The following is a 27,701-nucleotide window of genomic DNA, read 5'->3' as shown; positions in this document are numbered from 1 at the left end:
GAGATGTGCCCTGCCTTCAGCACCACACATATGTTAGCTTGACCTATTTTTGTGAAAAGAAAATAAATTTAAGTCATTAACTTAACTTGTTTGCACTGCAGGCTTTGGTGGTGGCTTTACAGCAGCTCCCGTTGCAGGAAGAATAAAATTCAGGGACTTGATTCTGGTATCCAAAATCTGCTTATTTTAATCAGCAGACCAAAAGAAAGCTGCTCTGCAGTGGGAGTGTTGGCTCCCACCCCTGCCTAGGTCCCTCCAGTTGGGTGAGGAGATGTGCAGTGGTCACACAGGTCAGGGTTTGTTTCCAGCACCTGTTGGGAGCTCTCTGCTCTCTGGCTCAGAGCTCACATCAGCTGCAGGAAGAGAAGTGGGCTGGCTGTTCAGGCCAGAGAGCAGCACAACAAACCAGCAGTTGTTTGTTCCCCACACACTGGCCTGGGCAGTGCCTCAGTAGATTTTCTGCTGCTGTGAATAACAAGCAGGGGTGGTGAAGGGATTCAGTGACACAGAGCAGAGCGCTGCACGCCATCCCCCAGCCTAAGTGACACTCAGAGGAGGATCTCTTTCTTCTCCTCCCCCTCCTTCTCCAGCCTCAGAGCCTAAGTCTGAATAAAACATAACACACTTGAGAGCTCTTTAAGGTATTGTAAAGGAGGCTGCTTTCCCCTGAGTTTGTTGTCTAGCAGGGCTGGAGTTGCAGATGGCTGAAGTGCCCTGTGTTTTATGCAGCTCAGAAGTCCAGGAGATGCTTTTGTAGGGAATGCTAGTGCTCCCTCAGAATGCAGCAGCTGGCATTCCTGGGGGACCAGAGCAAAGTGTCTCCACCATGGGAGTCTCTCCCATGGTCACTGAGGCTGTAAGAGAGGCTGTGGGATGGGTTTCATACTTGGTTGAAGTGCTGCTAATTCTGGACTCCGTTCCAGTCGCTCTCTTGGGTTGATGTAGCTCCTTCTGCAGCCATCTGGTGACTCATGCCAAGGAATAACTGGACTGAAAATCCCAAGTGAAAAATTTACAGAAATTCCCCAGTTTGACTCACTTTGTTTGCACAAACCAAACCATGTTGCTGGCACGATGGAGAGTGCAGCATCAAATGGGAATGAGAACAGAAATGTGTCCATCTCCTGTGATGTGGAGCATTGCTGCTAATGGTGACAGGGACACAATGTGAAGGCAGTTCCCTCTGACCAAGTGGATGCATTAAACCCAGTCTATTTGTTGGGGCAGGCTTATTCCCAACAAATCTATCTTATCTTGTGAAACTGCAAAGTAGATATCCGAAGGTTTTCTGTAGGAGAATCTTGCAGGAACCTGTGTGCTGCTGTGGGGCTCCTCAATCTCTTTGGTGTTTTGAGGCTTCTGCAGTGCTCAGACTCATCCTAGGAATTACTGGGACTGGGATATAGTATTTTTCTTAGGAATTACTGGGACTGGGATACAGTATTTTTCTTAGGAATCACTGGGACTGGGATACAGTATTTTTGGCCTAAGAGCAATCTTTTGCAGCTGTGATAACATGCTTTGTGCTTCATGTTTTTGTAAAGACTGACTGGCAAGGGAGATCCAGGCCTTTCCCTCACCTTCCTCATAAACATTGTCTTTCTTCTCCTGAAAACAATGTGTAACTTAGGTGGGAATCAGGAAATGAGAATGTATCCTCCCTTCAGTGGGTACTGTTGAGTCTAAAAGCAGAGCTTAGGTGATCCTTCTTTTATTTGCACTCAACTAACCAGAAGTTCCCTCTGCAGCTTTGTGCAGCTCTTCTGCTCCCCCAACTTTTTTCTTCCTTGTAAATTGTGCTGAATCATGTTTTTAGTCACTCTGCTAAATTCTAGAGTTACAGACATTACTTTCTAGAGGATGTTTAGTGCTCCCTCCAGCATGGGGCCAATAGTCTCCAGTGTTAAAGGAGTCTGTATCCAGGGATCGTCTCGTGAGAAATCAGGTTTTTGAAGCAGACACTGCACCAGGTATCCCAGACAAGAGGATATGATTGCTGTAGTTAGAAAAACTGGTCACAGGTAGGAGGTCTCTGTTGTCATTCAGCTGGTACTGCTGAGCTTCAGCTCCAAATGTGGCTATTCCACCTTTTTTAAGGTATGTGAGGGTGCTGAGGCGTTGGCACAGGGTGCCCAGAGAAGCTGTGGCTGCCCCATCCCTGGAAGTGTTCAGGCCAGGCTGGATGGGGCTCACAGCAGCCTGGGCTGGTGAAAGGTGTCCCTGTCCATGGCAGGGGATTTGGACTAGATGAGCTTTTTAAGGTCCCTGTCAACCCAAACCATTCTGTGCTTCTCTGCAGAAAGACACCAGAGCTTTATCTTGCTGAAGCAGCACAGTCCTACAGAGGGAGCAGAAGTACTCAAACTGCATCACATTTGAAATTGCTTTCTAGAGAAACAGATATTCGAGTATTGGTGACTTCTCTTCATTTTTGTGCCATTGTTGTGGCATTTTTGTGCCACAAAAAAGCAGGATTTGTCATTGCAGCACTGAGATTTAAAGGCAAGGCTATCTGATGGAGTTTAGCTGATCCAACATTTCATGGCCACTGGATTGGGAGCATTTTCCTTCCAAGCCAGTGTCTGTCTCTCCTCAGGCAAGCAGATGGGCAGCATCTCCTCTGGATTGCTTCAGTCCTGTCATGTGAGCACGCTTCATGTCCCCCCAAGCACACCAGTGTCAGCCTCCCTCAGCCCCCACACAACCCTCTGCTGCTGCTGCTGCCTTGCAGTATTAATTTGGAGGGTTAATGGGATTTTGCTATGTTAAAACTACTGTTTTGTCAACTGATGCAAGTCTTTTGGAGAATGGATGCATTTCTCCAGGGACTGATGTTGCAAATTGCATGGGTAGAATGTAGCCCTGTGTATTACTAAAGAAAAAGCTTCAGTGAAATAGGAAAGATGTGTGTGATGCAGCAAATCAAACCTCCAGCTGTGTAAACAGATCAATGAACTGATTTGTGTTTGCTGACCAGAAGAAAAATCTAGTTGCAGGTACTCCATATTCACCATTTGTGGTGAAACTAGAGTAATTGGAGTAATGAGAAATCCAATGTGCTTCTTCTGTTTGGAGTTTATTCTTCTTTAGGATTCATTAAACTGGACAGGCCTCTCAAGGTTTAGGCTGGTTATGTATCACAGTTTCTAGGTCTTCAGACTTCACAGATTTCTTTAAATTCCAAGTCATCACACTTGCTGTCTTTTAATAAGACTTGAAAATATTTAAGTAATATTATTCCTGCTGTTTAGAGCCTCATTTCACTCACCAGAATCTCATTTGACTGAAGTTTGAATGCATTTGGACAACAAAATAGTTCCTGGGTTGCCTCAAATTCCAGGTTTCTGCAATTACTTACACTTGGAAGAGAAAATAATGCTGTCCTGCATGTCCTGAAGATGTATTTCCAAGTGCTGTTGTGCCACTTCTCAAATACTTTTCATTTGAGCATCTCTTGCATTTCTTTGGACTTAGGTAAAAAAAGGAGAGGCTGGAGGTGCTTGCATGATTGTATTTCTGTGAGGGACCATATTCAGAAAGGTAAAAGGTTTTAGGGTAAGAGGGGAAGAAATACCCAGGAAAAGCCATGAAATTGGAGTTGTGTGGATGTGTTTTCTCCACCTGAGGGGAACAAAAGCTCTTTCAGGGTGGGTATCTTAAGTCACTTCAGTTGACAGTAACAGAAATGAAGATGGTAGTGAAGAGTTCTTAAAAAGTTACTGCACAGAGAGCAAATTGTCACCTGCATTTACCTTCACTTTGAGGTAAAGTTGGTAAATTTAATCGATATATCATTAGCTTGGATGTCCCATTAGGATGTGGAAGTGGAGAATGAGCCCTCTGTGAAGGAAACAGAATGAGGTGAGCTGTGGCTCCTGGGAGGAGGAGAAGGAAAGAAGGAATTGGGGGTTGATGGAGCAGCCAGGTAACGATGAGTTTGTGATTGCAGCTGAATGAATAGGGACTCATAAAAAAACTACAGAAAATGGATCTTTAAAAGCTTTTCAAGGCAAGCTTGGAAGAGTGGAGGCAAGGCCTCTTGTTGCCTGGGTTCCATTTGGATCTGTCCATCAGGGAGGAGGGAGCCCAGAGGTTCTGTGCAGCTGGAGACCCCCAGTGTGAGGGGAAGGTGATGTGTCCCAGCTGACACATCCAGGTCCCAGCTGACCTGGGATCAGCTGGGATTATGCCAATGAAGAGTAAATCCTGCAAGTTGATTCCCCTTGCTGGTATTTAACAAATGAAGTACCTCATCCAAAGTCTGTTGGGAATCTATAGGCTTGCAATGGGATTTATATTCCCCCATGGCAGGGCAGATTCAGCTTTTTGGTTCTGTTGGTGTGAATACCATGAAGGCTGAGCCTCTCAATGGTCCATCAATCTTCAAAACAGACCAGTGTGTTCAGTTAAAATTGAACCTTTATTGTGGTCTGCCTGATTAATTTGAAAAGGATTTTTGCTATTTTTTTACCTTCTTTATAAACACTTTCACGAGTCTGTCATCAGAATTTGTTCCTGTTTTCTTCTAACAAGCACCTGTTTTTTCTTACCATTCACTGCCAAGGTACATTTATTTCATCAGCTAAGAAAAAACCATTTAAGGCAGATTGTGACAAACTAATTTTACTTATATATTATATTATAATTATATTCTTTACAAAGCAGCAGGGGAAGAGGAAATGGCATCAAGCTGTACTGGGGGAGGTTTGGATGGGGTATTAGGAAGAAGTTCTTCACTGAAGATGTGGTCAGGCCCTGGAACAGGCTGTCCAGGGCAGTGGTGGAATTACCATCCCTGGAAGGGTTCAAAAGGTGGATGTGACACTTGGGGAAATGGTTTAGTGGTGACCACAGCAGTGCTGGGTTAATGGTTAGACTTGATGATCTTCAAGGTGTTTTCCAACCTTAATGATTCTATGACAGAAAAGCTTGAATGTTTAGAATTTTTTTTTTTTGTTAATGGATTTAATTCTTGAAATGTGAAGTGGTATCTGATCTGCTTCCTCCCTGAGTATTTCCGTTTCTATTCTGAATATGTTCAGGAACATTTATATGTTTTTATTCATGTAGCAGTATTTTCTTTATATCAGGTAGTTAATATAATTTTCAGTCTCTTCTCTTGCATAGGTACTGGCCATGTATCCCATTTCAGCTGAGTAAGCCAGAGTGTTTTAGTCCTTGTAAAATAAGACTGTGGTACCCTGATCTCCCTCACAGCCAGTTCCTCAGCTAAAGCTCAAGTTCACCTTTCCTGGCCATGCAGTGACAGGCTGTGTGCTGGGAGCAGTGCTGTAACTCTTACACCATCCTCCTTTTCATTAAAAATTCCTCCCAGGGATCTGTTCTCTTGCTGGTGCCTTGAGTCTTTTGAAAAGAAAATTGCTTTCTGTAGCAATGAATTACAAACCTCCAAAAAATCAGGACATACCTTTTTTAGACTTTCTGTGCAAGAAAAGGTCATTATTTCTGGTTGTACAGTCAGTGAACCCTGAATTTTAAAATAGCTGGGTGCTTTTCTTCCTCACCCAATGAAGAGAAGAATGAGAGACAGAGAATAGCAGTTTTGCCTTTTTAACTAGACAGGGGTGGGTCCACTCAGTTACATGTATGTCACCATTATTATATGGAAATGTTCATTGCAGAAATCTGCTCAGGCTTTTTCTTAATGCAGCTTGGGATGTGATCTCCACAGACTTGAAAAGTTCAGTATTGGTGGTTTCAGGACAGGTGAGACCCCCAAAATACCCAGTGACTGCAGAAACTTGCTCTTGCCTGGCTCCATTCACCACCTGGGGTTTTCTGCTGGCCATGCTGCCTCCTCCTCTCCCTTACAGTGGATTTTGTCACATTTTTCTTCCCAGCTTTGTCCACATCCACAGCCCAGCCTTCACCTCATGCTGAAGGAAATGTTCTCACTTCCCACCTTAGTGCAAATACAGTATTTTGTCAGAAATGAAACAATTCAACATTTATGGCTGGAGGTGTTTGACTCATAAGTTGTTATGGCCATTCTTGGGTGTGCTGGGAGGATATTTATTATAGGATTAATTAATTATTTTGGGCTTATTTCTTTAAAACTAGCATATTGTAAAACAAATTCCTTCCTCTTCCTGTGGTACACATTATTGCAAATTTCTTATATCTAACATATCTATATATTTAGAACATTTTATGGGGCTGTTTCCAGCTGGGCTGAGCTGCTGTGCCAGAGTTAACCAGTAGCAACATCTGAATTTCCATGTGAGAGTGAGACCAAATTCCATAGCAGAAAATTCTGCCTAGTTTTGGTTCCAGGATCAGTGCAGAGGTTGGTGCTTCCTCCCTGGATGTGTGCCTTGAGATGAAGAGTCAGAAGAGCCCTGGGTGTCAGAATCCATCCTCTGTGAGTGATAGGGCTCCTGTGCCTGCAGTAATGGCTTTGTGGGATAGAAAGCACTTGGACAGGGGAGGGTCTTCAATGAGATACAGTTACTCAGCTTCTGGTAGTAATTGTAGGATTTTGGAAGGTGATGTGAGAGGATGAGGTAGAAAGGACTAGCAGCTGGAGCAGGACATAGGTCTGGGAGCCTGTGTGTGTCATGGTGCAGCAACTGGAGCAAGCACAGGCATGTGGGGGTGTGTGACTGAGTGTGACTGCTGGTAAGCATGGAGCTGGACATGGGGAAAGGGCCTGGAAGCTGGGGGTGTCCATGTGTGTGTGTCTCTAAGGACAAGGACAAAACTCCAGATGGACCAGGGAAAGCCCAGCCACTGCTGGAGAGATTGTTGGGTCTGGGGGTTGACTGATGTAGGGATCCATAAAATCAGAGGGTTTTGGGAAAGCTGCAAAAGGCAGTCCTCAGAGACAGCAGAACTGTGATTAGAGCTATGCAGTAGCCATGAGATAGGTCAGCAGAAAAATTATGTAAAAAGTAGAAAAGTAAGGACAAATAGAACAATGGTCTGTGTATTAATGCTTGTCTAGAATAAGTCCCTAAGCTGCAGATAAGTATATCTAGCAAGATATTTGGAAGTTTTAAGCTTAATAATGAAGCTCTGTGCATTGTGTTTTAAGGCTTACAAGCAGATATTGTATTTGAAATAAGCAAGCATTGTTTTAACCAAAGGTACATGTGCTTATAGCAGTTAGACAGAACTACTGTCAATGTGCTTTTGCTTTGTGTGATTGGTCAAAGAACTTCTAAGGTAAGTTGTAACATTAAGTTCTTTGTCTGCTGTTTGGGATGTGAGCTGGTGGCATCTTCCCATTGTCATCACCATGTAATGAGGCTGATGCTGGAAAATAAAACAGCTCAAGGCTCGTTCCCAGCAGTCCCGTCCCGTTTGTGATTTGTACACAGCCCCGGGCTGCAATAGACTGAGACCCTTGAGTGTGTGCACATGGCTGTGTCAGTGCCTGCAGGTTGGAGGGTCAGCTACTGAGTGCCTGAGCCCAGCTGCTGGAGGGATCTACTCTGCACCTGTGGACCTGCAGATATTTCCCACTAATTCAGCCTCTTCCCCTCACGTGCAGTAGTTGTGTCTCATTCTCCTTGGGCAGATACTGCCAGTTACAGCTTGGAAGATTTGAGGATAAAAGAGAGAGGGGAAGCAGCAGAATGCCCCAAAGCACCTTGCAGACATGGGAGGAATTAATTAATCAGCAAGGATGTTTCATTCCAACCACCTCTTTTGTGTTTCAGCCCTGGCCCAGCGTGTCCAACCTGGCCAAGGATTTCATCGACCGCCTGCTGACGGTGGACCCCAGCGACAGGATGACGGCCCTTCAGGCCCTGAAGCACCCGTGGGTGGTCAGCATGGCAGCCTCCTCCTCCATGAAGAACCTGCACCGTTCCATCTCACAGAACCTTCTCAAGAGGGCCTCCTCCCGCTGCCAGAGCACCAAGTCAGCTCAGTCCACCCGCTCCAGCCGCTCCACCAAATCCAACAAATCGCGGCGCGTGCGGGAGCGGGAGCTGCGCGAGCTCAACCTGCGCTACCAGCAGCAGTACACGGGCTGAGCTTGAGGCTCTGGAAAAGAAAATTCAAAAGGAGGACCCCTGCCACAGGTCTGCTCTGCCCTGCAGGTGTGCGCACACTCAGTGAGGAACAGCCAGGTTCCTCCCTCCCTGCCTGCAGGAGGTGTCCCCCTCACCCCGTGCAGAGGAAAGGGAACCTCGTGGTGGCCATGCCAGCCTGTGAGGGTCTCGTGCCAGAAACAGGGGAGTCCTTGTGGGCTCAGAGCCTCAAGGAATTAAGGAGCCACTGGGGAGAAGAGCTCTTTCTGTAGCCCAGGAGCTTGGTTGTTCATAGTTATTTATTAATTCCAGAGCGTTCAGTTTCTCTCACTTGTGTACGGAAAAAAAGAAGCAATCACTTGGTGTGTCTGTGCGTGCACGTCCGTGTGTGCACATACACGTGTGGGGGTGTATACGTATTTAAAAATTACGGATACACAGATTTTGGGCTGGTTTAGTCAGACTCTGTGGTGCCTTTGCAGCGAAGCTGGAATGAGTCATGTGCAGTTACAAGTGGGATAGCTCTGACTCACTGGTGTGCTGCCCACCAGCTCCTCGCCAAAGAGATGCCAGACAGCAGTTTTCCACCAGGGCTGGGGAGCTGTGAGGTTTCCCCCAAGGGCTGCCATCCTCCTGATGACGTCAAGGGCTCACTTGATGACATCAAGGGTTTACCCCTGGAATTGTCCTTTCCCTGTTTGCAGCAAGACCAGTGCCTGTCATGCAGGGCTTGTTCTCGTGGCTCTGTTGTGTCTCTGACATATTACACACCTTGCACCCTTCAGACAAAGATTGAGAAGGTTGAGGGTTTTTTGTGCTAAGGGGAAAAAAGAGGAGGGAGCTTTTAGGGATGTGCTTCCCACCCCAGAGGTGGGATGGGCTATAACCACTGTAAGCAGTGTTACTGACCATGTCACTGCACCAGAACTTTGGTGGTTCCAGGCTGCTCCCTGCCTGCAGATTTGACAGGGCTCCCCTGCTTTGTGTGCCTGTGCAGCCCCAGCACTGCCATCCCTGCTTTGGGACAGTGGTGGTGGGAGCTGTTGGGGTGGCCACAAATGGCTCCACAGCATCAGAGTAGGGACTTGAGAAGTGGAAGCCCAGTCTGGGAGTGTCAGCACTGACAGTACCCTGGAGACATTGTACAAATGCCCTAGAGCTGTGAGGGGTGACTTAAGTTCACCAGGAAAATGCTGCCTTTGAGGAGTCCTTGTGCTGTGTGGGTGATGAGGTGGCCTCTTACAAAGGACTCTCAGGGGAGGTGGGGGCTGCAGAGCTGAGCTTTCTGCAAGCCTGCTGAGATTATCTTCCCAAATAGTTAGGGCAGCAAACTGGGGCTGATGGCACAGGCCACAGGATGGATTTGGCTTCTCATGGTAGCAGAGACAAGATCAGCAGTGAAGGAAAATGCTGGGATTTGAAACTTTTCTTACAAAGCCACACAATTTGCTTTGTGCTGTGCACTTGGGAAGGGCTTGCTTGGCTCTGGGCTGGAGCTGTGGGCAGTCCAAGCTCAAGGGTCTGGTGAGCTTGGATTTTTCCTAGGATTGATGCCTGTGCCACTGTGTTTCAGTGTCAGCAGAGCTAAAGTGGTCAGTCACATCTCCAGGGAGCTCTCACAGTCACTCCTAGTCAGCAAACAGCAAAGCAGCTTTAATGGGGGAAGATTGGAGTTTTCTGTGCTAAGGTAAAAAAAAAAAAGAAAGGGGGATTTCTGGGAGTGTGCTTCCCACCCCAAAGGTGGGATGGACTGTAAATAAGTGTAACCAGCCTGGTGTGCCCAAGCATGTGGTGGGGAATAGAGCAGAAACTTGAGGACAGCCACTGTGTGTAGCAGGAGTGAATGTGAAATCCTTTACATGGTTTTTCATGTTATTTTGGAAACCTCACATCCTTTGCAGGCTGCCCTTGCTCTGAGCAACCCATCCTACCATGTCACATGCAGTCTTTCTTCCATCAGCATTAACACATACTTGTAGAATTCCCCATATTTGTTTTTTTCAAACCTGTGGACTGCAAACAAAAATATTTTCAGCATCTTTTACCTCCTCACATTGTTTTTCCCTAGTTTGTTACCATGAACTATAAACTAGATGTGATTTCTGACAAAGCAGGCAGCTTGCCACATTTTGTTTCATAAACAGTTCAGTGTCCCTCATGGTACTGCAAACAGCTCTCCAGAAGCAGGAGCCCCTCTTAGGCCAGTATCAGCTGGACCATGGGGCCCTGCAGGTCAGATGGTGGCAGGAGGCTCCCTCAGAGCACTTCTGGTTCTGAGCCATTACTTGAAGAGGCTTTGGTGTGTTTGGAGCATCAGTCCAGGCACTGTGATTGCTTTTACCTCCTGGCTGCTTCCATGGCCCTCCCCAGATTATCCTGCATTTTTATCCAAAAAACAGGGATTTTGCCTGTTTGAGGGGGTCAAACTGATGAACTGAGCCAAGACCTCTAGAACTGAGACCCTTCCCCTTAACCACTAGACTGTCAAAAGGCACAGGCATCATGCAGAGATCTGCCCATGCCGTTCCTTTATCCTTCTCTTATGGGATGAGGAATGCATAAAGCTCTGGGCTAACCAGGCTTGTTTCTCCACCTTCACAAAGCAGAACAAGAACCTTCTCATCTTTGACAATTTTTGCTTCACTGATCTTTTCCATAACTGTTTTTTCACCAGGGGAAGTTCGGAGTGATCGTTTGTGGTTACTTTGGGCTGGAATATGTTTTGAGAAGCAGGAGGTTCCTGACAGTGCCAGGATTTGGTGGTGGTGCTCTGTGACTAGGGGTGAATTGGCAGAAGGGAGGATCCATCACACAGCTGGGAATGCTGGATAGCTGCATTTGCCTCTCTGTGGTATCGAGGTGCAGTCCTAGGGCACTCCACTGCTTGGGAACTGTGGGAAGAGAACCAAGGCCATCCCATAAAGAGCTTTGGCTTTTCTGAAAATAGAACTCTAATTCTTCTCACAAATGCAAGGTTTTCTTGTTTGCATGGAAAAATCAGTGTAAACTTGGGAAAATCTTTACAGGCTTTCCTTCCATAGTTCAATTTTAACACTCTTGGCTCACTTCCTCTTCTGTTTCTAAATCCAATATTCCTAGGAACTTTGCAGCTAGACAATAATGTGTGGCCAGAGGGGAGATGAGCAGAGCTCTGTCCAAGTGACCCTGGAGTCCTCAGTGATCTTTCCCTCAGTCTGGAAAACTGTGATGATCCAAATGCCACGTTGGAAGGTCCAGCTTAAGAACAATTCCTCAGGTGCTTTTATTCTTGCAAATGGGACACGTTTTCAGTTGGGTCTGGTGTGGAGGGGGACAGGCAAAGTGCTGTAATTCTGAGCCATAGTCCAGGTGCCTTCAATCTGTCCTGTAAGAAGCTCTTCACTGTGAATTACCTTGATCATCTGTCTTTATTCCACAGGAGCAGCTCAGTGCTCAGTTGGTCTTAAGTCTCAGGAGTTTACACTTTTCAGGAGTGCCTTTTTTGGGGATTTTAGAAACTAAAATCTCTCTGAAATGGTTTTTTCTGCTCTTTCATTTAATTTTTTAATGTCTTTCTTTGACTCTCAATGGTGGCTTTTAATTTGGCTCGCAGGGAGTTTTTTGGGGAACTTCCCTCCTGAATGTGCAGGGAGGACAGAAGTAACACCTGCCTGTTCCAGACCACCACAAATCTGAGTGTTTCTGTTTTTCCTGCTCTGGCTCACGCAGGGGAGGTGGAGTTGGAATGACACCTAGTGGCAAATTGTGGTGTGTCCTTGTCCAAGCACAGCCCTCTCCTCGCTGCTCTTTCAGGAGTAAAGAGAATTAGGGTGGTTTGTCTTTTGGAACTTAGCAGTACTGTGTAAAACAATCCCATCCTTTTGTCCTGGGAGTTTGGCTGCTCTCTTGAGGGAGAGAATGACAGCTTCAAAGAATGTGGCCTTTTGGTTCCTTGATTTTTATTATTTTTTTGTCAAGGGTTACTGGAAAAGAATGTGAAAAAGTCTTCCAGAAATTGCATTAGGGGGTCTAAAGATTTGCATCCAGGATTTTGAGTGTGTAGTGTATTATCCTAAAACAGCAATTATCAGTCCATTTTTATTTACTTCTCACTCAGGCTTCTAAAAATCCTAACACATCAACCCAGTGGGGTAGAAACCACCCTTCCTTCAACCCTGAAGAAGTCTGTGCTGTTTAACACTGCAGTTGTGATAGCATCCAGATGCTATCACATGTTGTTGTATGCTATGTTGTTCTTGGAAGCACACAGCTGTACGTGGAGGAGAGCTTGAGAGCCTTGTGAGGAGCTTGGGCTCAGACTTGCTGGCTTTGGTAGTGCTATGGACACCAGCTGCAGTGTAGGGCCTGCTTGACGTGTTTGTTCTGGATGTGATAAACCCTCACACTCTTCTTTGGAATCTGGGTATTTTCCTCTTTTAGGTGAGATAGTTTCTGTTCTGGTAATTTACACTATTTCTGAGGCCCTGCCCTATTTCTCAGTCCTGTTTTCTCCCCAGGTGTTTGGCTGCAGTACTAAGAGAGTCAGTTTTATCTGGTGCACAAACTGGAATAGCAATGATGGGTCACTTGGCTGCTGGGCAGCAGCTCTGGGTTTGGCTCTGCAGGAGCTGTGGCAAGTCCAGGGGCAGGGTAGAAGCTTACATATGGTGCCTTTGAGGACCTGCAGTGCAGGCTCAGCTCAGTCTTGTACCACATAGGGCAACTACTGTGTGGCTGTTACAGGCTTCTTATTAGGCTGTGTGGGGCTATCTTGGTTTAAGTAATGATACTGAAGATTTGGGGGGTTTGAAGTGGGATAAAATAAATATCAATTGTTTGACTTAATTTAGTTTTCTAAATGATGCAAAGCAACACAGACATTGGCTTCTTTGGCACCAGTGTGAGCCCTAGAATTTGCAGGGAGGTTGGGCTGTCCAGGCCTCTCACCCACTCAGCTTTCTCCTGGAAAGTGTCACGAAGTGCCTGTACCACTCTGCATGAACCCAGTCCCAAATTGCCTTCACAACTCTTGGGAGGGTTTTGGTGCTTTTTTTGACCACTCAGTCTCCTCTCTCACCCTGGATTAAGAGTGCAGCACTCCATGGCAGGTGCCTGCATGTCATCTGTGCCTTACTGTGCAGGAAACTTCCCAAAGAAATAAATGTGAACACCAGGGACGTGCTGTGGTGAGCGGCATCACAGAGCTCAGTGCCTTCCACCCTCGCTGTGCCAGGGGCAGCAGGAGCTCTGCCTGTGACAATTGTCCTTCTCCCACTGTCCCCCCCTGCCTGGTGATGCTGCAGATGTGTGATGGGTGAGCTCTGGCTGCTGTTGCAGAGGTCACTGCACTGTTTGTTTGCAGAATGTGGAATTGATTCCTGGAGCAGTGAGGTGTGTTACGAAGCAGCAGCTCCTGGTGTTACGGAGCAGCAGCTCCTGCACAGACACCCCAATGCCCTGAGCTTTCCTGTTGCCTTTCCCTACGGAAGGACCTCCCAGGAAGCCCTTGGGATCCGACATCTTCCGGCACTTGCTGTTATTTTTGGTTGCCCAGTTTCCGCTGCTGGGTTGGAACGGTTTGGAAGCGACTCCGGTCTCGTCCAGTCGGTCTGTGTCACATCCAGTGTCCTGTTCAGTGCCTTGCCTTTCGAGTCCTGGCTTTACTCTAAGGACTGTCCTGTCACATGAGGTGGGACCCATTGTAATTAGTCTGTAATGTTCAAGTTAGAGTGTACAGAATTATTTATTTGTTGTACTCGTTCTGCTAAAATATGTCCATGTATTCTGTGTACCCACGGCTCTGCTGTCCTTACTTATGCCTGGTGGATCACCTGCAGGCTGGCTGCTGGAAGGCAATTCCAGGCCTGATTTCCAGGCTGGGAATAATGGTCAGTAAGTCCATGGAGACCCAGGAGGTGCCCACCCCTCTGTTACATTCATAGATCACAGCAACAGGTACCAAAGTGCCCATCAGATTTTGCTGGTTTCTGTAATGCAGCTGCCAGGCCAGGAGCTGCCCAAGGGAGACCTTGTGCAGGGCTGGGATGTCCATGGGGTGCCCTGGATGAGGCAGGCACTCAGCCTGTTGCTGGAAGGTGCAGGTGGGAGGCTGAACAAGCACTTTGGGATATTCTGTTTATTTTTCATTGGCTGCAAGGTGGTAGACTGGGCCAGAGGAATGCTCTGGTTTGTCCACAGCCACTCATCACCTCTCCAGTTTTACTCTGAGCAGCTTTTATGGACAATATTACAGGAAAACCTGTAATATGGAGTGAACAATGCACACCCCTCTTGAGACACCTCCTCTCCAGGATTTTCTGGGGACAGGGGACCCCATCCCAGTGGTGGCAGAGCTGACAGAGAGCTCAGCACTCAGACCAGATGACGCATAGTGGTGCAGTTGGTCATTCCTGTTTGAAGTTCCCTATAGCCCCAGTTCTCTCTGCTTGCATGGTCCCTCCCCACATCTCTCTTCACTTGCCTTTAAGGTCAGTTAGATGCTCTCTGCAGGGCAAACCACTAAAAAAACTCTAACTCTTACTGACCACTAAAATTTGTTAGCCCTAGGCTTTACTTGAGCAGATTTGTATTTATTTTAACTCAATCATATGGGCCAGACTGTTTGTATTTGCTCTCCATTGATGTTCCATACCCCTCCCATCAGTGTGTCCCTGTGTAATGTCACACTCTGCCTAATTGAGTGATTACCTTTTGGGGGCTGTGATTCACACAGCAAAGGTGTTGTATCACCTTCACATCCCTGGTAAGGAAAACTAAACCCCACAGCTCATGTTGGGACAGTCTGATCCTGCTTCTCTCCACGGTGCCTTATCACCAGCTCTATTTGGAGCTGCTGGGAGCCAGATTGTAATTCATTGAGCATGTGTCTTGCTACTCCTGTTTCACACAAGACTTTTTTTTTCCCACCAGCCACTGTCTCAAGAACCCATTTGGGTGAAAGCCTGTCACCTGGCCTTGAAATTTGTTTTCAGCTTCAAATTTTCCTTTGCAATGGCCTTTAGTTTCCTGCTGTTACCTGGCAGTTCTGCAGGGGTGAAGCAGTGTGCTGTTCTCCAGCCATCCCCTTCCACCTTCCCCAGGAGCTGGAGCTGCCCATGGCACTTTTCCCTTTCAGCTGTGTTCTCAGCTGCTACACGAGTCATGGCTCCAAACTGCAGGCAGGGATCCTTTAGGATGCTGTGCCCCCACCAACACCCACCTCCCACTGCAAGCTGGGCAATCCTTTCTGGTGCTGAGCAGCAGCTCCACACTCCCTTCCTGGTGGCATCTCCCCCCTGGGTGAGTGAGAGGCCATTCTCCCACCCTTCAGCGCTGCCTGGGTTGGTGCCAGGGTGTGCTTGAAGATCCCCTGAGCAGCCCTTGAGCCCCAGCCAGCCCTGCTCCCCCTCTTCCTGAGCATCCTGTCCTAGTTTGGAGCTTCCCCTTGGATCCCAGCTGGGCGCCGAGCTCCAGCTCTGGGAAGGAGAGAAGCATGCGGTGCCCCAGGCTCCTCCACCCCACTCTGCATCATGAGAAGAAAGAAGCCAGAGACAATGCTTGGCACAAGCAAAAGCTGGTACTTTATTGCTTTATTAATCCCAGTGAAGGGATCAGGCTGGCAGCAGCTTTACCCCTGAGCAACAACGGCATCGATCCAGTTACGGAACTGGCTGACACGAGTGTACATGGCCGGCGTGTTGATGTTGCAGTTGGAGGTTCCCCAGGAGACAATGCCAATCAAGGTCCAGCCATTCCCAGTCTGGTACACCAGAGGTCCACCAGAGTCACCCTGTGGAGAAGATTCCTGCTTAGTGCTCCTGGCACATGCTCCAAGCTGGTCCCTGCCACCCCAGCCACCTGAACCCCTACATACAGCCAGGTGTTGGGGCTTAAATATCTGCCTCTGTAAGTGCAAGACCCCATGTACCCTGCTCCTCCACCCTCCCTGTGATGTGGTGGGAGCTCAGCAAGACCCCTCATATCCTCCTCCTCCTCCACCCACCCTGTGCAGCAGGAGCTTGGCTCCTTACCTGGCAGGAGGTGGCACCAGCCCCACCAGCACAGATCATGGCGCTGGTGATGCGACTGCCCCAGTACTGCATGCACTGGCTCTGGGAGATCAGGGGCACGGTCACCTGCTGCAGGACTGTTGCCAAGGCTTGGGCTAGAGGAAAGAAGCACCATTAGATCACCTCAGTGTCTGTGGGTCTCCTGGAGTGCACACAGGTGCCCTGGGCAAGCTTTCACTGGTGCATGGGTGTTACCATACAAAGCACCTTCCTCCTCCGTACCAGCAAACCATTTCATCCCCAGGATCACCTCGTGCAGGCGGCCCAGAGAAAGGGCAAGCTTGTGCCTGTGCACAGCCATCCCTGGGTTACACACACACCTGCACCTGTGTGCACACTGGTACACGCTCAGACAGGGCTACTCCACTGCCCATCTCTCCCCCTTCTCACATGTACAGGAGATGTCACCCCCACAGGCACCCCTGGACCCTCAGAGCCCCGAGGAAGAAGAGCAGCTACACTCAGGCCTCCCTGAGGCTGCAGCTTACGTACAGTTGGGGTTGGTGCGTCCCCAGCCGGTGGTGACAGCCCAGGCATTGGAGGGCAGAACCAGGTTGGCAGGGGCCAGGCAGATGGTGGACACACGGGACCCCAGCTGGGCGGGTGTGGACAGCCTCAGCAGGGTGATGTCATTGTTCATGGTGTTGGGGTTCCAGCCGGGGTTGGTGATGGCCTGCAGAGCGAGAAACAGCACAGCCCTTCATGACTGCCCCGTGGGAGCAGCCACGGCGTGGAGCTGCAGCCCCGTCCCAGGACCCGCCTGGCTCACCCTGGACACGGTCTTCACTTGGATGGGCTCGCTGTTGGAAGCAAGGCTGTATTCCCCCAGGACAACAACGTGGGCACGTGGGCTGTGAGAGGTAAAAGGGAGTCAGGGGCAGTGTCCAGCCAGCACCCAGGGTGGGAGCGGCACTGGGGCAGCCACCATGGGGACAACTGGGGAGGAAGCCCTGGGCTGCTCAGGCCTTTGGGGCTGACCCGAGTGCCACTCAGAGATGCCCAGGATGCTCTGAGCCCCTGGCCCTGCCAGCAGCACTGGTGTGGGCTGACTGGGCATCGCTCCTTACTTGAAGTTGCAGTGGGCAGCTGTGACGACCCAGTACTGGTTGATCAAGGAGCCGCCGCAGAAGTGGGATCCTGTGGTGGTCTGGGGAGGGAAGAGAGGAGAGGAGCTGGGGCTGGGTGGGCTGAACACCCCCAAGCTGAGGACAGGCAGAGGTTCCCTGGCAGCCAGCTGGCCATGCCAGTGCTTAGGGCCGTGCCCAGGGAGGGGGACAGTGCTGTACCTGCAGGGACACCTGCCAGGGCCATGAGCCGGGCACAGCGTTCTGCCCATTGACAATCCTCTCGCTGTAGGCCACCGAGGGACTGATGGCAGGCACCCCGCAGCCTGCAGGAGAGGCACAGGGGACAAGGGTGACCCAAAAGCTCAGGACTCATATCTGGGGGTTGCCTGTGCTGCTGTGGGTGGCTGTGTCACCCTCCTTGGCATCCTGCTACACTCTGAGGACCTTCCCACACCCATGGGCAGCACTTACCTGAGACGGTGCTGGCAAGGGCCAGGCAGGCAACCACCCACAGGAATGCCATCCTGAAAGGAGATAGTCTGAACCCCTGGGCACCACGAGCTTTATAGCAGCCAGGGAGCCACGTGGCTCATAGGTGACCAGGTTAAGGTCCCCCTGTGGCCTTGTGATACGTGTGGGCAGCAGTGACGGGCCAAGCCTGGCACACACTCAAAGAGGGACGTGGGAAGGTACTGTCAAAAGACACCTGGGGGGCTTGGGCTTTTGCTGTTGTGGGTTGTGTTAGTTCTGACTACAGGCTGTGGAGCTGGAGCAGGAAGCACCACAGGGCTGTGCTGGAGGGCACAAGAGGCTGGTTGTGGGCACACAGCTGGGGTAGCAGTAAGGTTGGACATGCTGGCATGGGCACCAGTTCCTGTGGTGGGACGTCATCCTCTGCTCAGACTTTTTTCAGATCTATTGGGACTAGAGCTGTTTTTCCACATGGCCATGAAGTCCTGGCCTGGGCCCACCTGGATGTTCCCAGGGCTCAGGGTTGAACACTTTGAACCACGTCTGTGGTGCAGGTGAGCAAGTCCCATAGCCAGTGGGGGCAGGTGGGGAGAGCAGACACCTTCCCAGGCAGGTGGGAGTGTGGCCAGCTAGGCAAGCACACCATGAGCCCCAGGGAGGACAGTGGGCACCTCCCCAAGCTGAGGTCAAGCCCTTCACTGAGCATCCCCCCAGCACTGCAGCCACCTGACCCAGGGCTGGGGAACATCAGCCCCCTCTGTCCTGGACAGTGGGATATGTGGTGTCTGCATCATCCCCCGTGTCCTGGGTGATCTCCTGGGCTGGCACAGGGTGCAGGGAGCCAGGTCTGGGGTGATGCTGAACATGGGGATGGATCCCTCCCTCTCTGTGCCACCCACATACCCCAACCCTCCCGGGAGCGGAGCCTGGACACAGGAACAAGTGCAGAGCTTAGGCCTTTATTTCCAGCAGTGGTACCATGCAAGGACAGTGGGATGTGGCCCATCCCAGGGTGGGAAGCGTGGCAGAGCATGGAGGTCCCCCAGGGCGCTGCAGGGGCTGGGCACAAGGGTGTAGGCAGAGACACAGACTGCTCCTGATCTTCATATGACACCTGGAGGAGATGCCAAGGCCTGGGCAGCAGCACAGGAGGGAGGAAGAGCCAGTGCTCAGGGTGGTGCTGCCCATCACGGAGGAACCTTGGAGCAGGACAACACACCAGGCACAACCATGCTCTCCATGCAGTTTGGGAGCCTCCAACTCCAGTCTTCCTCCTGGCAAATGAGCCAGAGCCAGGGGTCTGGCAGGTCAGCAGGAACTCAGAGCTGTCCCTTTGTGCCAGCAGGGATAGGGCTGATGGCACTGTCCAGGATGGGGAGACCACCTTGTGCTCTTCTCCTCAGCATCTCTGAGCCATGATGAGCTGGCTCAGCTGCTCCCCACTGGCCATGCAGGACCCAGCCAGGTGGAGCAGCAGCACCAAACCACAGGGCTGAGCCCAGGGTACCTCCCATGGCTGAAACTCTCCTGCCAGCCTGGTCCCAGCAAGGCTCCAGTCTGCCTCAGACTTGGAATGGTGACAGCCTTCATGGCTAGTGTGGGAATCCTTAAAATCAGAGGGTTTTGGGAAAGCTGGGAAAGCAGGCCTTAGAAATAGCATAGAAACTTAGAGCTGGCTGGGACACACTGGTTCAGGGGGCTGTCTGGAGACTTGGGAAAACCCAAACATCTCTGCAGCCCCATGGAGATGCGAATTTGTCCCAGCTGCAGATTCCTGTCCATTCTGCAACTCTTCTTTCTCCTGCGGGCAATGGGCCTGAGCAGCCCTCAGTCACTGTCCCAGCAGGCCACCAAAACAACTACAGGTTAGATTTCCCCCAGTCCAGGTATCTCAGGACTGGTGCTTGTAGGGGACAGTCTTCTCATGGAGCAAGACCAGAGGAGAATGGCCTTTATCCAGACTGTCCCCAACACAGGACGAGGTGCCGTGTGTAGGGGATGCCACGTGTCACCTGTTCTCACCCTGCACAGCCCCTAGCTGGCCAGCAGGGCACCAGTGCCAGGCAGGGTCAGGCACACTTGCCCTTGCGAAGGCAGAAGGGCAGCTCGGGCACAGGGACCAGGATGGTGCTGAAGATGGGCCGGTAGCCCTCGGGCAGAGCCTGGGGGTGCTGAGCCATCATCTCCAGCACCACGTGCCGCACTTCCTTGGAGACGTCCCCGCGGATGTCCAGCAAGGTGGAGATGTGCTCATCGCTGGGCAGAGAGCCAGGGGTGAGCCCGAGCACTGCTCGTGTCCTGCAAACCTCCCCCCATCCAGAGAAACCAAAGCCAGGGGAAAACTGGTACTTTGTACCAGGCCAGGTAGCATTTTCTTGAAAACAATCCCCCCCAACCTTTTGAATTTGGTTTTGACGTTTCCAATTTGGTGTTTTGTTACTTTTCATGGTTTGTTTGGCCAGATGTGCAAATGCCACAGCAGAACTGCTGTTTTCTGTACACCTTTGCCCTTGGGACTTTTCAAGAACACCTCCAATCTGGAGCATGGGAAAAGGAAACCTCAGGGAGAAAGGGGTAAAGGCTCAGGTTTCTGCCTGCTCTGCTCTGTCACCTCAGAGGGTGCAGGCCAAGACTGGCTCTCCTGGGCAGGCTCACACCCATCCCCTCCTGCAGGGAGTACCTTACCTGACATCGGGGTACTTGGTGATGAAGCCCAGCACCTCCAGGCTGAGTAATGCTGGGTCTTTGAGGCAGATCAGCTCCCGCAGGGCAAAAACAGCCTCCAGGCTCTGCTGGCCCCGGTCCAGGCCCTGGGAGGGAAAGCAGCCAGGTGTGAAACCCAGAGGATGTCACTGCAGTGGCTGGGGAGACAGCTGCATCCTCAGTGCCCGCGTGGGGACCTGAGCCCCTGCAGCTGGTGTCTTCCCACTGAACATGCCCCACCCATCAGGGGCTGCTGGGCAGGGTGATGGTCCCCAGAGTCCCTAATCCAGCCAGTTCCTCCCATATTGGCCTCACAACCACCCAAGTGTGACAGCCCCATTTGCTCGTGGGCTGTGGGCTGGAGGGCAGTAGGAGGGTGAGGTGATGTTCCCTTTCCGTGGTGCAGCCCCGGCTCCCCATCACAGCCAGGCTTCTCTCACCAGGCCACAGAAGAGCTCCCGGAGCTGCGAGGCGTCCTGCAGCAGGCGGTGGCACAGCTGGCCCCGCTCCTCCCGGCTCTTGCACACCATCTTCCTCTGCAGCAGGGCCCGCAGGTACTGGTTCGCCACCAGGAGCTCACTCTCGGCCAGCAGGAGCTGGGCAGGGGACAGCTGTTAGTGCTGGCATTGCCTGAGTGTCCAGACCCAGCTCCCCAGGGTCTGGGGAGGCAAAAAGGGCTGATACAACACCAAGCCGTGGGAACAATCTCGGGGGAGCCCCCTGACAGAAGGGACAGAGAAAACAGGATTTGGGGGAAGCCCTGAACATCTCCATGTGGCGGTGCTCTCTGCACTGCTCCAGAGGACACAGACTCCTGCATCCCCAGCATCCTGCACCCCAGCACGGTGCCCACTGCCCAGCCTCCCTGTCCCACAGACAAGCAGCAGCTCCAAGGAGGTACCGTGAACACAGGTTTCCTGACGCGGGAGAAGTCCTTTGCATACTTGTCAATCACTTCACACATGCTGCCGACCAGCTGGGACCCGGAGAGCCACTTGCGGGAAGGCAGCTGCAGGCAGAGGGGCTGCAGGGAGCAAGGAGCAGTGTCTGTGCCCTGCACCATTGCAGAGCTGCCAGCTCAGGGCAGCACAACACCCACAGCTGCTGCCTGGCACCACGGCCACTTTGCATTGCAAAGCCCCCGAGCCCCTGCTGCCAGCCAAAACTCAGTGTAAAATCAGCAGAGTGGTTAAGGTTAGGAAATTATGGAAACACTGGGGCTGTCCCTCCCTGACACCCTGAGAGCCTCCTTTTGGGGCTTTATCTGGGTCATGATGCACACCTGAGGTTTGGGCAGCGCTCTGCTCCTCACACACCTGCTTTTGGCCTGTCCTGCCTATTTTTAATTTCCACTCCTCCCCACTTCCCTTGTGTAGACATAACATGTTTTCTGATTTCCTACTCCTGCCCTGCTGTCCTTGCCTGTCTTCCTGCTTGCAGGCACACACTCCTTCTGTCTCAGCTAGGGCCACTGCTGCCTGCAAGCTCTTCACCCTTTGGCTCTTCCTTTGTTTTCATGGCATTCAAGCCCTAAATAGTAATGTTGTTAATTATTCCAGGTTTTTGGTCCAGACTCCAGGAAAGCTAAATTTGACTACACTAGCAGGAAACGACTCAGGCAGTTGCACATGGATTTATATCCTCCACACAGACTTTGCTGCTCTCCAGCTGGTTTTCTGCCATGGAACAGCCAGAAGGAGCATGAGGCAGCTCAGGGGGGCTTTGGCTCTTGGGCTCTGTCCGTTAGTGATTTGGGGGCCATGAGCCATCTGCCCAGCGATATGGGGTGGTGCTGTTGGTGACAGACATCGGGTGCTTTATCAAGGTCTGGGGGACAGGCTGGCAGAGATGTCTGCAGGGTGATAGCAGGGTATAGAGTAAATGGCAGGGACCCTGAGCAGGAATGAACTCGAGTTGCAGTAGGGCTGTTAGTGCTGGGTTCAGCTTTGTTGCAGCCCTGTCAGCCTCGGGTGCTGGACCAACATACCTGCAGGTCCAGGAGCAGTTCCTCCAGCAGCAGCTGGGTAGCTTTCTTCTGCATCCTGTCTAGAGCAGCCTGCAGGGATCCAGGGACTTCTCTGCAGGCAGTGTCAGGGTGCAGGGAGGAGACAGAATTGCTAGGAGAGGGAAGAGAGGGCACAGGTCGCCTGGGAAGCATAGCAGGAACACTGGCCTCAGGGAAGATGGGGGTGGGTGTTGCTACAAGAGCTACCAGGTGCTGGTGCAGGTTACCTGAGAGCCAGGTTGTTGTTGAGCACGGCCAGCAGGTGGGAGATGTAGTACTTGGGAACGGCCCGGTCCTGCTGGTGCTCCTTCCCGCACTGCACCAGCGCTTCCCGCAGGCTGCAACAGAGCGAGGCAGAGGCAGCCGTGACGGGCAGGCAGAGCCCCAGGCGGCCACCACGGGGAGCTGGCCCTGGGATGCTCCTGGGGACACCTGACCTCCCACAACCCTCCCAGCTCACTCGGCTCCTTTCAGATCCTGCCACCAGGCTGGAGAGTGACAGCTTGTTGGGCAGGATGGGGCAGTGGGACCCATTCTGGATCCCCTTGGGAGGGCTCAGCTGACAAACATTTGGGGCAGCAGGCCCTGAGCTGATGTCCCCAAAGGCTGAGACAGCAGCCCCATGGGTACAGAGGCTGCTGAGTTTTCTGTGACCTGGATGAGCACTGGGTGCCCCACAGCAGATCTCCACCCCCACCTGTGATGCTTAGCCATGGCCCCAGGGTGTGTGAGGGTGGACAGGGGTGTAAGTGGCTCCACTGACCGGCCCAGGAATGCCTCAAGCTCCTCCAAGGCCATGTTGTAGATCTTCTGCTGCAGAGAGTCGGTGATCAAGGAAGCCACCTGGATGTTCTCATTCAGCATCTGCAGCACAAGAGGAAAGTGTTGGTGATTCAGGGAGAGCCTGCAGGCCATGGAATCCTTTCTGGGAGGTCTCAGCATGGCCATGCCCCATCTGTACCCATGTTCTTGGGGTCCCACCTGCATGACAATGGCAGGCAAGGCTGACTGGAAGAAGCCCTCATGGTCTGTCTCAGGTTCCTCTTCCCTGAACCATTCCTTGAACTCCACCTCCAGGGTTCTCTGCATCCACTCGAACACGCTAGCCTGCAGGATGGACACCCCCCACAGGCAGCCCAAGAAGCCAAGTACAGACTCCCTTGAGACCCAGCACAGCGAGTCCTGGGCCTCATCCCAAGCAGATGCTTGGCTCAGTGGGAGTCCCCATCCTGCTCACTCACCTTGACTTTCATCACATATCTCCTCTCTGTCTGATCCATGAGCTCAGAGGACATCAAGGGATCCAGAGCAGAAACATCCACTTCTGGGAGGAGGTCAGGGTGAGCCATCATCTCTGGGCTGGAGGGCAGAGGTGGGGCAGGGTTGGGAAGGCCTGTTTTCCAGGAGTTCCTACCTGTCCCTCTGCCCTTCTGGTGATCATCCCCTGGCAGCCAGAGACACTCTCCCAACCCATCCATGAGCTGGTGAACAACCCAGCTCTCCACAACATCCCTCACTCGGTTGTGCTGACCTGTGGTACACACGGAGCGCCCATTCAAGGAGAAGGAAGAGTCCCTGTTTGTCCAGGTCCTCCCGCAGGATCTCCTGGAGGTGGCTGCTGAGGGCCTGGTGGAAGGTGGCAGTGCAGACGCTGAGGATGTTGTAGTGAGCTGGGACACACTGGACCATCAGGTCCTTCACCACAAGCAGCTCAGACACGATGTCCTTCTGCAGCGCTGCCAGGTGCTTGGCCAGCCCTGGCCCCTCAGCATCCAAGCGGGGAGCATGGAAACGGCCTCCTGTGATGGTGTCCTGGAGGACCTGGTAGAACTTCTGCCTCCAGCCCTTTGGGCGGCCAGGGGGCAGGAAGGTGGCCTCCAAGAGCAGAGCATCATCTATTTTCTCCTCCCTCTCGATGATCCTCACAGCAGTGACAAAGAGAACGGGGTCCTCGCGCACTAGCCGCAGGCTGCTGCCCACAATTTCCCACAGCTGCTTGGCCAGGCTCTCGTTGAGGTCCTGCAGGCCACTGAAGTAGGACAGCACAGTTGCCTGGGCACCAGAGAGCCCACGGAGGTGCAGCTGGGAGAGGATGTCATCCCGGAGTTGCTCCACCATCATGAGCTCCACGTGGGCCTCCAAGAGACGCTGCCCATGGAGCAGCTGCAGGATATGGGAAAAAACCTCGTGGACTGTGGGAGAGGGAGGAGAGATGCCAGCACTGAGTGTGGAGATGAAGGGGTTTGCACCAGGGACATAGATACAGATTATCAAGGAGATGGTGAGGGGAAAGGTCTGGGGCTCTGGGAACACCACTGGATCAGGCCCTGAGGAAGCAGGGATATCTCCATTCACCCAACTGGCAAAGCCTGAGTGACCTGCTCAGGCTTTACCACCAGCCCTGCATGGAACCCGTGGTTGGACTGAGGTTTCCCCCAGTGCTTTCCAGCCCAAATGGACCCAGGACTGGACCACTGCCTTACCCGAGAAGATCTGGGGCAGCACCTGGACCACTGAGGCCAGCTGCACATGCTCCTCCATCAGCTTCCTCATCTGCTGGAGGCCCTGGAAGTGGTCTGCACTGTCGAGCAGGGCCCACCGTGCAGCACCCAGGTCCTGGCACACGCCCTGCACCTCCTGGGCCGCCGACCGCAGCTGCTCCAGCCCTGCACTTACCCCCTCCAGGTAGGACTGGACAGTTGACTGGGGAGCAGAAAAGGATGGAGGGCACTGGAGCAGCTCCAGAAGGCAGGAGGACTCCACACCATTTGCCCCAACCCCGCACAATCTGTGTTGCAGGCACTCTCCCAGCCCCTCAAGGTCCAGGATAAACAGTAATCAGATGTCTCTCTCAGTTTTAAAAGATTACTTTGTTTCTGCAAAGGAGCAGTGGGTCACAGGGCCCCTATGTGCTCCCAAGGCATGAAGGACCTCAGTGGTCATATAAACCCTCCTCCCAAATGGAGTGCCATCGTTTCCAGCCCGGCAGTGGCACTGGCACATCTCTGTGCCCTATCCACTCATTTAATTCCCTGCTCCTGGTGCCAAGAATTCTCAGAAGCAAGTTGCTTTCACTGAGGCCTCACAGACAATTCATCCAGAGTCAGGATAGGAGAAACCATCTCTAAAATTATCAGGAGAAAGTTGTGGTGCTCAGACTGATTCAGTCCTGAGGTTAATAATTCCTTGGGTCATGCAAAAGGGGATGTGGGTGAGGAGGCAGGAGTGCAGGGGGACTGGGACAGCCCTTACAAATATGTAGAGATGGAGTTTTCCCTGTGGAGACCCACAGGCAGGGACAGGGTGGAGCTCTGTGCCTCCTCCCAGCTGTGGGACAGGGCAGCCTTTGGGGCTGGGACAGGGCAGTGATGGGGTGCGCTGAGTCCTGCACACGGAATGTGCTGAACCCCCTTGCTGTTTTATTTTGAAGGATTGTCAGAGACACAGAAGACTCCTTTTAACACTTCAGGCACTGCCTGGGGTAAGACAGAGGGTGAATGGGGCTTCTCCCCCTGGCAATTGCACTTCACCCACCAAACGCCAGCCAAAGGAAAAGATTTAGCCAAAAGAGACAGACAGAGGGTTCATGGCACAACAGGGGACCCTGGCTGGGATCCCTGCCTGAGGAGGGGGTGTGGCTGCAAGTGTCCGTGGGATGGGCAAACACACACCTTCAAACGGGACTGGATGGAGTTGTTCCTCTGCGTCTCCCGTCTCCGGTAATGCCCGAGCCCCTCCAGTTTCTCGGGGCGGTAAAACACCCCTGAAGCCCATTTCAGAGCAGCTCCTCTCGCCAGCTTCTCAGCCTTCTCTGCTTCCGGCCACTCCTCGTCTGGGGATGAAGCCAGGGGTCAGTGAGCACAACCAAGAGGGGCAGGAAGGGCCCCTGAGGCCGGAGGCAGGAAGCTCACTGCCAGTGGACTTCCAAGCACACACGGATGTGGGAAGCCGGGCAGCGTGGCACCAAGAGGGTCCTTCTGCAAGGGGCCCCCAAGATGCCACCACCACAGCCCGTGGTTGTCACATCGGCTGTGGCAGCAAGAAGCAAAGCTGCCCTGGGGTGCTGTGAGCACCCCAGACCGAGTGCTCATCCCAGCTGCTCCCCCAAACACAATGCTGGGTTCTCTGAGGGGGTCTGATGCCACTTGGGAAGCTGTCAGCAGGGTTAAGACTCCAGCAGTGAGTCAGCAGGAGGGATGGGGAGATTGCAGCTCTCGCAGGAAGGACAGCCAGGTTAAGGTGAGGTTTGGAGTCTCCCCAAAGCACCCACGCAGCTGTGTCCCCTTGACACTGGGTGTGGAGCCATGCCAAAGAGCTCCTGGCCACAGTGGAGGGCTGAGAAGCAGCACAGTTATCACACACCATTCCCAGTCCCCAGTGCCTGGTTTCATCATTCCCCCACCCCATCCCATTCCCAGCCACTCCCTGCAGCCCCGCGGGGCTGTCGCCCAGTGCCAAGCCAAGCTCCTGCCCTGCTGGGGAGCCGCTTGGGGACCAGGGGATTAGGGAGGAGGACAGCAGCTTTGAGGATGAGCGGTGAGCAGCACTGCCCCGGCGCAGGTATCACCATCAGGAGGCACAGCCAGGCTGCCACCCCGCAAGGACACAAGGCACCAGCCCCGGCACAGGGAAAAGGAGGGTGGAGTGGGTGGTGAGGCAAAGGGCAGGGGAATCCCCCAAATGTGCTGCAAGCAGCAGCATCCCTTCCCTGCCCAGCTCGCCGGCTCCCCGGGGAGCATCATCCCCGTTACCTCTGGGGCTGGCGGCGCGCTCGTCCCCCGCAGACATGCCCATGGTGTCCAGGCTGCGCGGAGCTGCGGGGCCAGGGCAGGGCTGCGGAGGAAGCCGGCTGCCGTTTCCTCAGCCGGAGCAGCCGCGCTCCTCAGGGCCTCATTGTGTTCCCGCAGCCGCGCTCAGGACGTCAGGAACGGGGGGCGGAGGGGAGGGGGGACACGGGAAGGCACCGCGACAGCCGGCGGTCTGGGGAATAGGAGTCACGGAATCAAAGGATCATTCAGGTCGGAAAAGCCCTCTAAAATCATCGAGTACCAACCGGTAACTGCCAAGCCCACCACTAAACCGTGTTCCTAAGTGACACATCCACACGCCTTTTTAACGTGTCCAGGGATGGTGACTTCAACCATCGCCCTAGGCAACATTTTCCAGTGCCTGACCATCCTCTTAATGAAGAAATTTCCCCTAATAGTCAATCGAACCCTCTCCTAACTCAACCTGAGGCCATTTCCTCTCGTCCTGGAGATCACACCCGGTCTCCCCTCACGGGTCCCCCCTGTTCTCCGGACACTCAGCCCTGTCCGTGCCCGCAGCGCTGCCCCCTCGCACCCACCCAGGCTCGGGGAGGACTGCGGGGTCCAGACCCCGGCGCACCCACAGTGCGAGCCCACTCGAG

The 27,701-nt window shown here is 52.4% G+C and overlaps 3 protein-coding genes across 4 annotated transcripts in view; 1 reads left to right on the top strand and 2 right to left on the bottom strand.

Moving 5' to 3' along the window:
- The window catches only part of PSKH1 (protein serine kinase H1), a 30,908-nt gene extending 17,141 nt beyond the window's left edge, over positions 1-13,767 (top strand). Inside the window, exon 4 of the mRNA XM_066557565.1 lies at positions 7,683-13,767. Coding sequence (XP_066413662.1) covers positions 7,683-8,000 — 318 coding nt within the window. The 3' untranslated portion in view covers positions 8,001-13,767. The remainder of the gene's footprint in view (positions 1-7,682) is intronic.
- A 1,836-nt stretch (positions 13,768-15,603) lies between these two features.
- On the bottom strand, positions 15,604-17,635 carry CTRL (chymotrypsin like). Its single transcript, XM_066557587.1, has 7 exons — positions 17,584-17,635; positions 17,332-17,435; positions 17,113-17,192; positions 16,815-16,896; positions 16,538-16,718; positions 16,007-16,140; positions 15,604-15,765 (listed from the first exon to the last, which is right to left on the bottom strand). Exons 1-7 carry the CDS (start codon positions 17,633-17,635, stop codon positions 15,604-15,606), a joined length of 795 nt encoding a protein of 264 aa, XP_066413684.1.
- Positions 17,636-18,526: 891 nt separating this feature from the next.
- On the bottom strand, positions 18,527-27,248 carry EXOC3L1 (exocyst complex component 3 like 1). 2 transcript variants are annotated; one of them, XM_066557339.1, is made up of 13 exons: positions 27,043-27,248; positions 25,963-26,123; positions 24,775-24,994; positions 23,823-24,483; positions 23,533-23,650; positions 23,273-23,398; positions 23,055-23,155; positions 22,519-22,629; positions 22,274-22,403; positions 21,188-21,310; positions 20,727-20,882; positions 20,269-20,393; positions 18,527-19,839 (listed from the first exon to the last, which is right to left on the bottom strand). In XM_066557339.1, exons 1-13 carry the CDS (start codon positions 27,083-27,085, stop codon positions 19,653-19,655), a joined length of 2,262 nt encoding a protein of 753 aa, XP_066413436.1. In that variant the 5' UTR covers positions 27,086-27,248; the 3' UTR covers positions 18,527-19,652. The 2 variants fall into 2 exon arrangements, with proteins under 2 accessions (XP_066413436.1, XP_066413437.1); XM_066557340.1 differs by lacking the exon at positions 24,775-24,994 and having other exon boundaries at positions 27,043-27,247.
- Between the last annotated feature and the right edge of the window lie 453 nt (positions 27,249-27,701).

The sequence above is a fragment of the Molothrus aeneus genome, chromosome 11 (genome assembly GCF_037042795.1).
Source record: "Molothrus aeneus isolate 106 chromosome 11, BPBGC_Maene_1.0, whole genome shotgun sequence".
NCBI lineage: Eukaryota > Metazoa > Chordata > Aves > Passeriformes > Icteridae > Molothrus > Molothrus aeneus.
The sequence above is the reverse complement of the archived record's forward strand: the minus strand, read 5'-3'. Positions and strand labels throughout refer to the sequence as shown.

What these genes read in the sequence shown, in the direction of transcription:
- CTRL (XM_066557587.1), bottom strand. Translation starts at nt 17,635, where the DNA reads ATGGCATTCCTGTGGGTGGTTGCCTGCCTGGCCCTTGCCAGCACCGTC. An exon ending in CCTGGCAGGTGTCCCTGCAG is followed by an intron (nt 17,193 to 17,331) that starts GTACAGCACTGT and finishes TTCCCTCCCCAG; the next exon opens with ACCACCACAGGATCCCACTT. An exon ending in GCTGCCCACTGCAACTTCAA is followed by an intron (nt 16,897 to 17,112) that starts GTAAGGAGCGAT and finishes TACCTCTCACAG; the next exon opens with CCCACGTGCCCACGTTGTTG.
- EXOC3L1 (XM_066557339.1), bottom strand. Translation starts at nt 27,085, where the DNA reads ATGGGCATGTCTGCGGGGGACGAGCGCGCCGCCAGCCCCAGAG. An exon ending in GCGCGCCGCCAGCCCCAGAG is followed by an intron (nt 26,124 to 27,042) that starts GTAACGGGGATG and finishes CTTCATCCCCAG; the next exon opens with ACGAGGAGTGGCCGGAAGCA. An exon ending in ACCAAGTACCCCGATGTCAG is followed by an intron (nt 19,840 to 20,268) that starts GTAAGGTACTCC and finishes CTCTCTGCCCAG; the next exon opens with CGATGAGCACATCTCCACCT.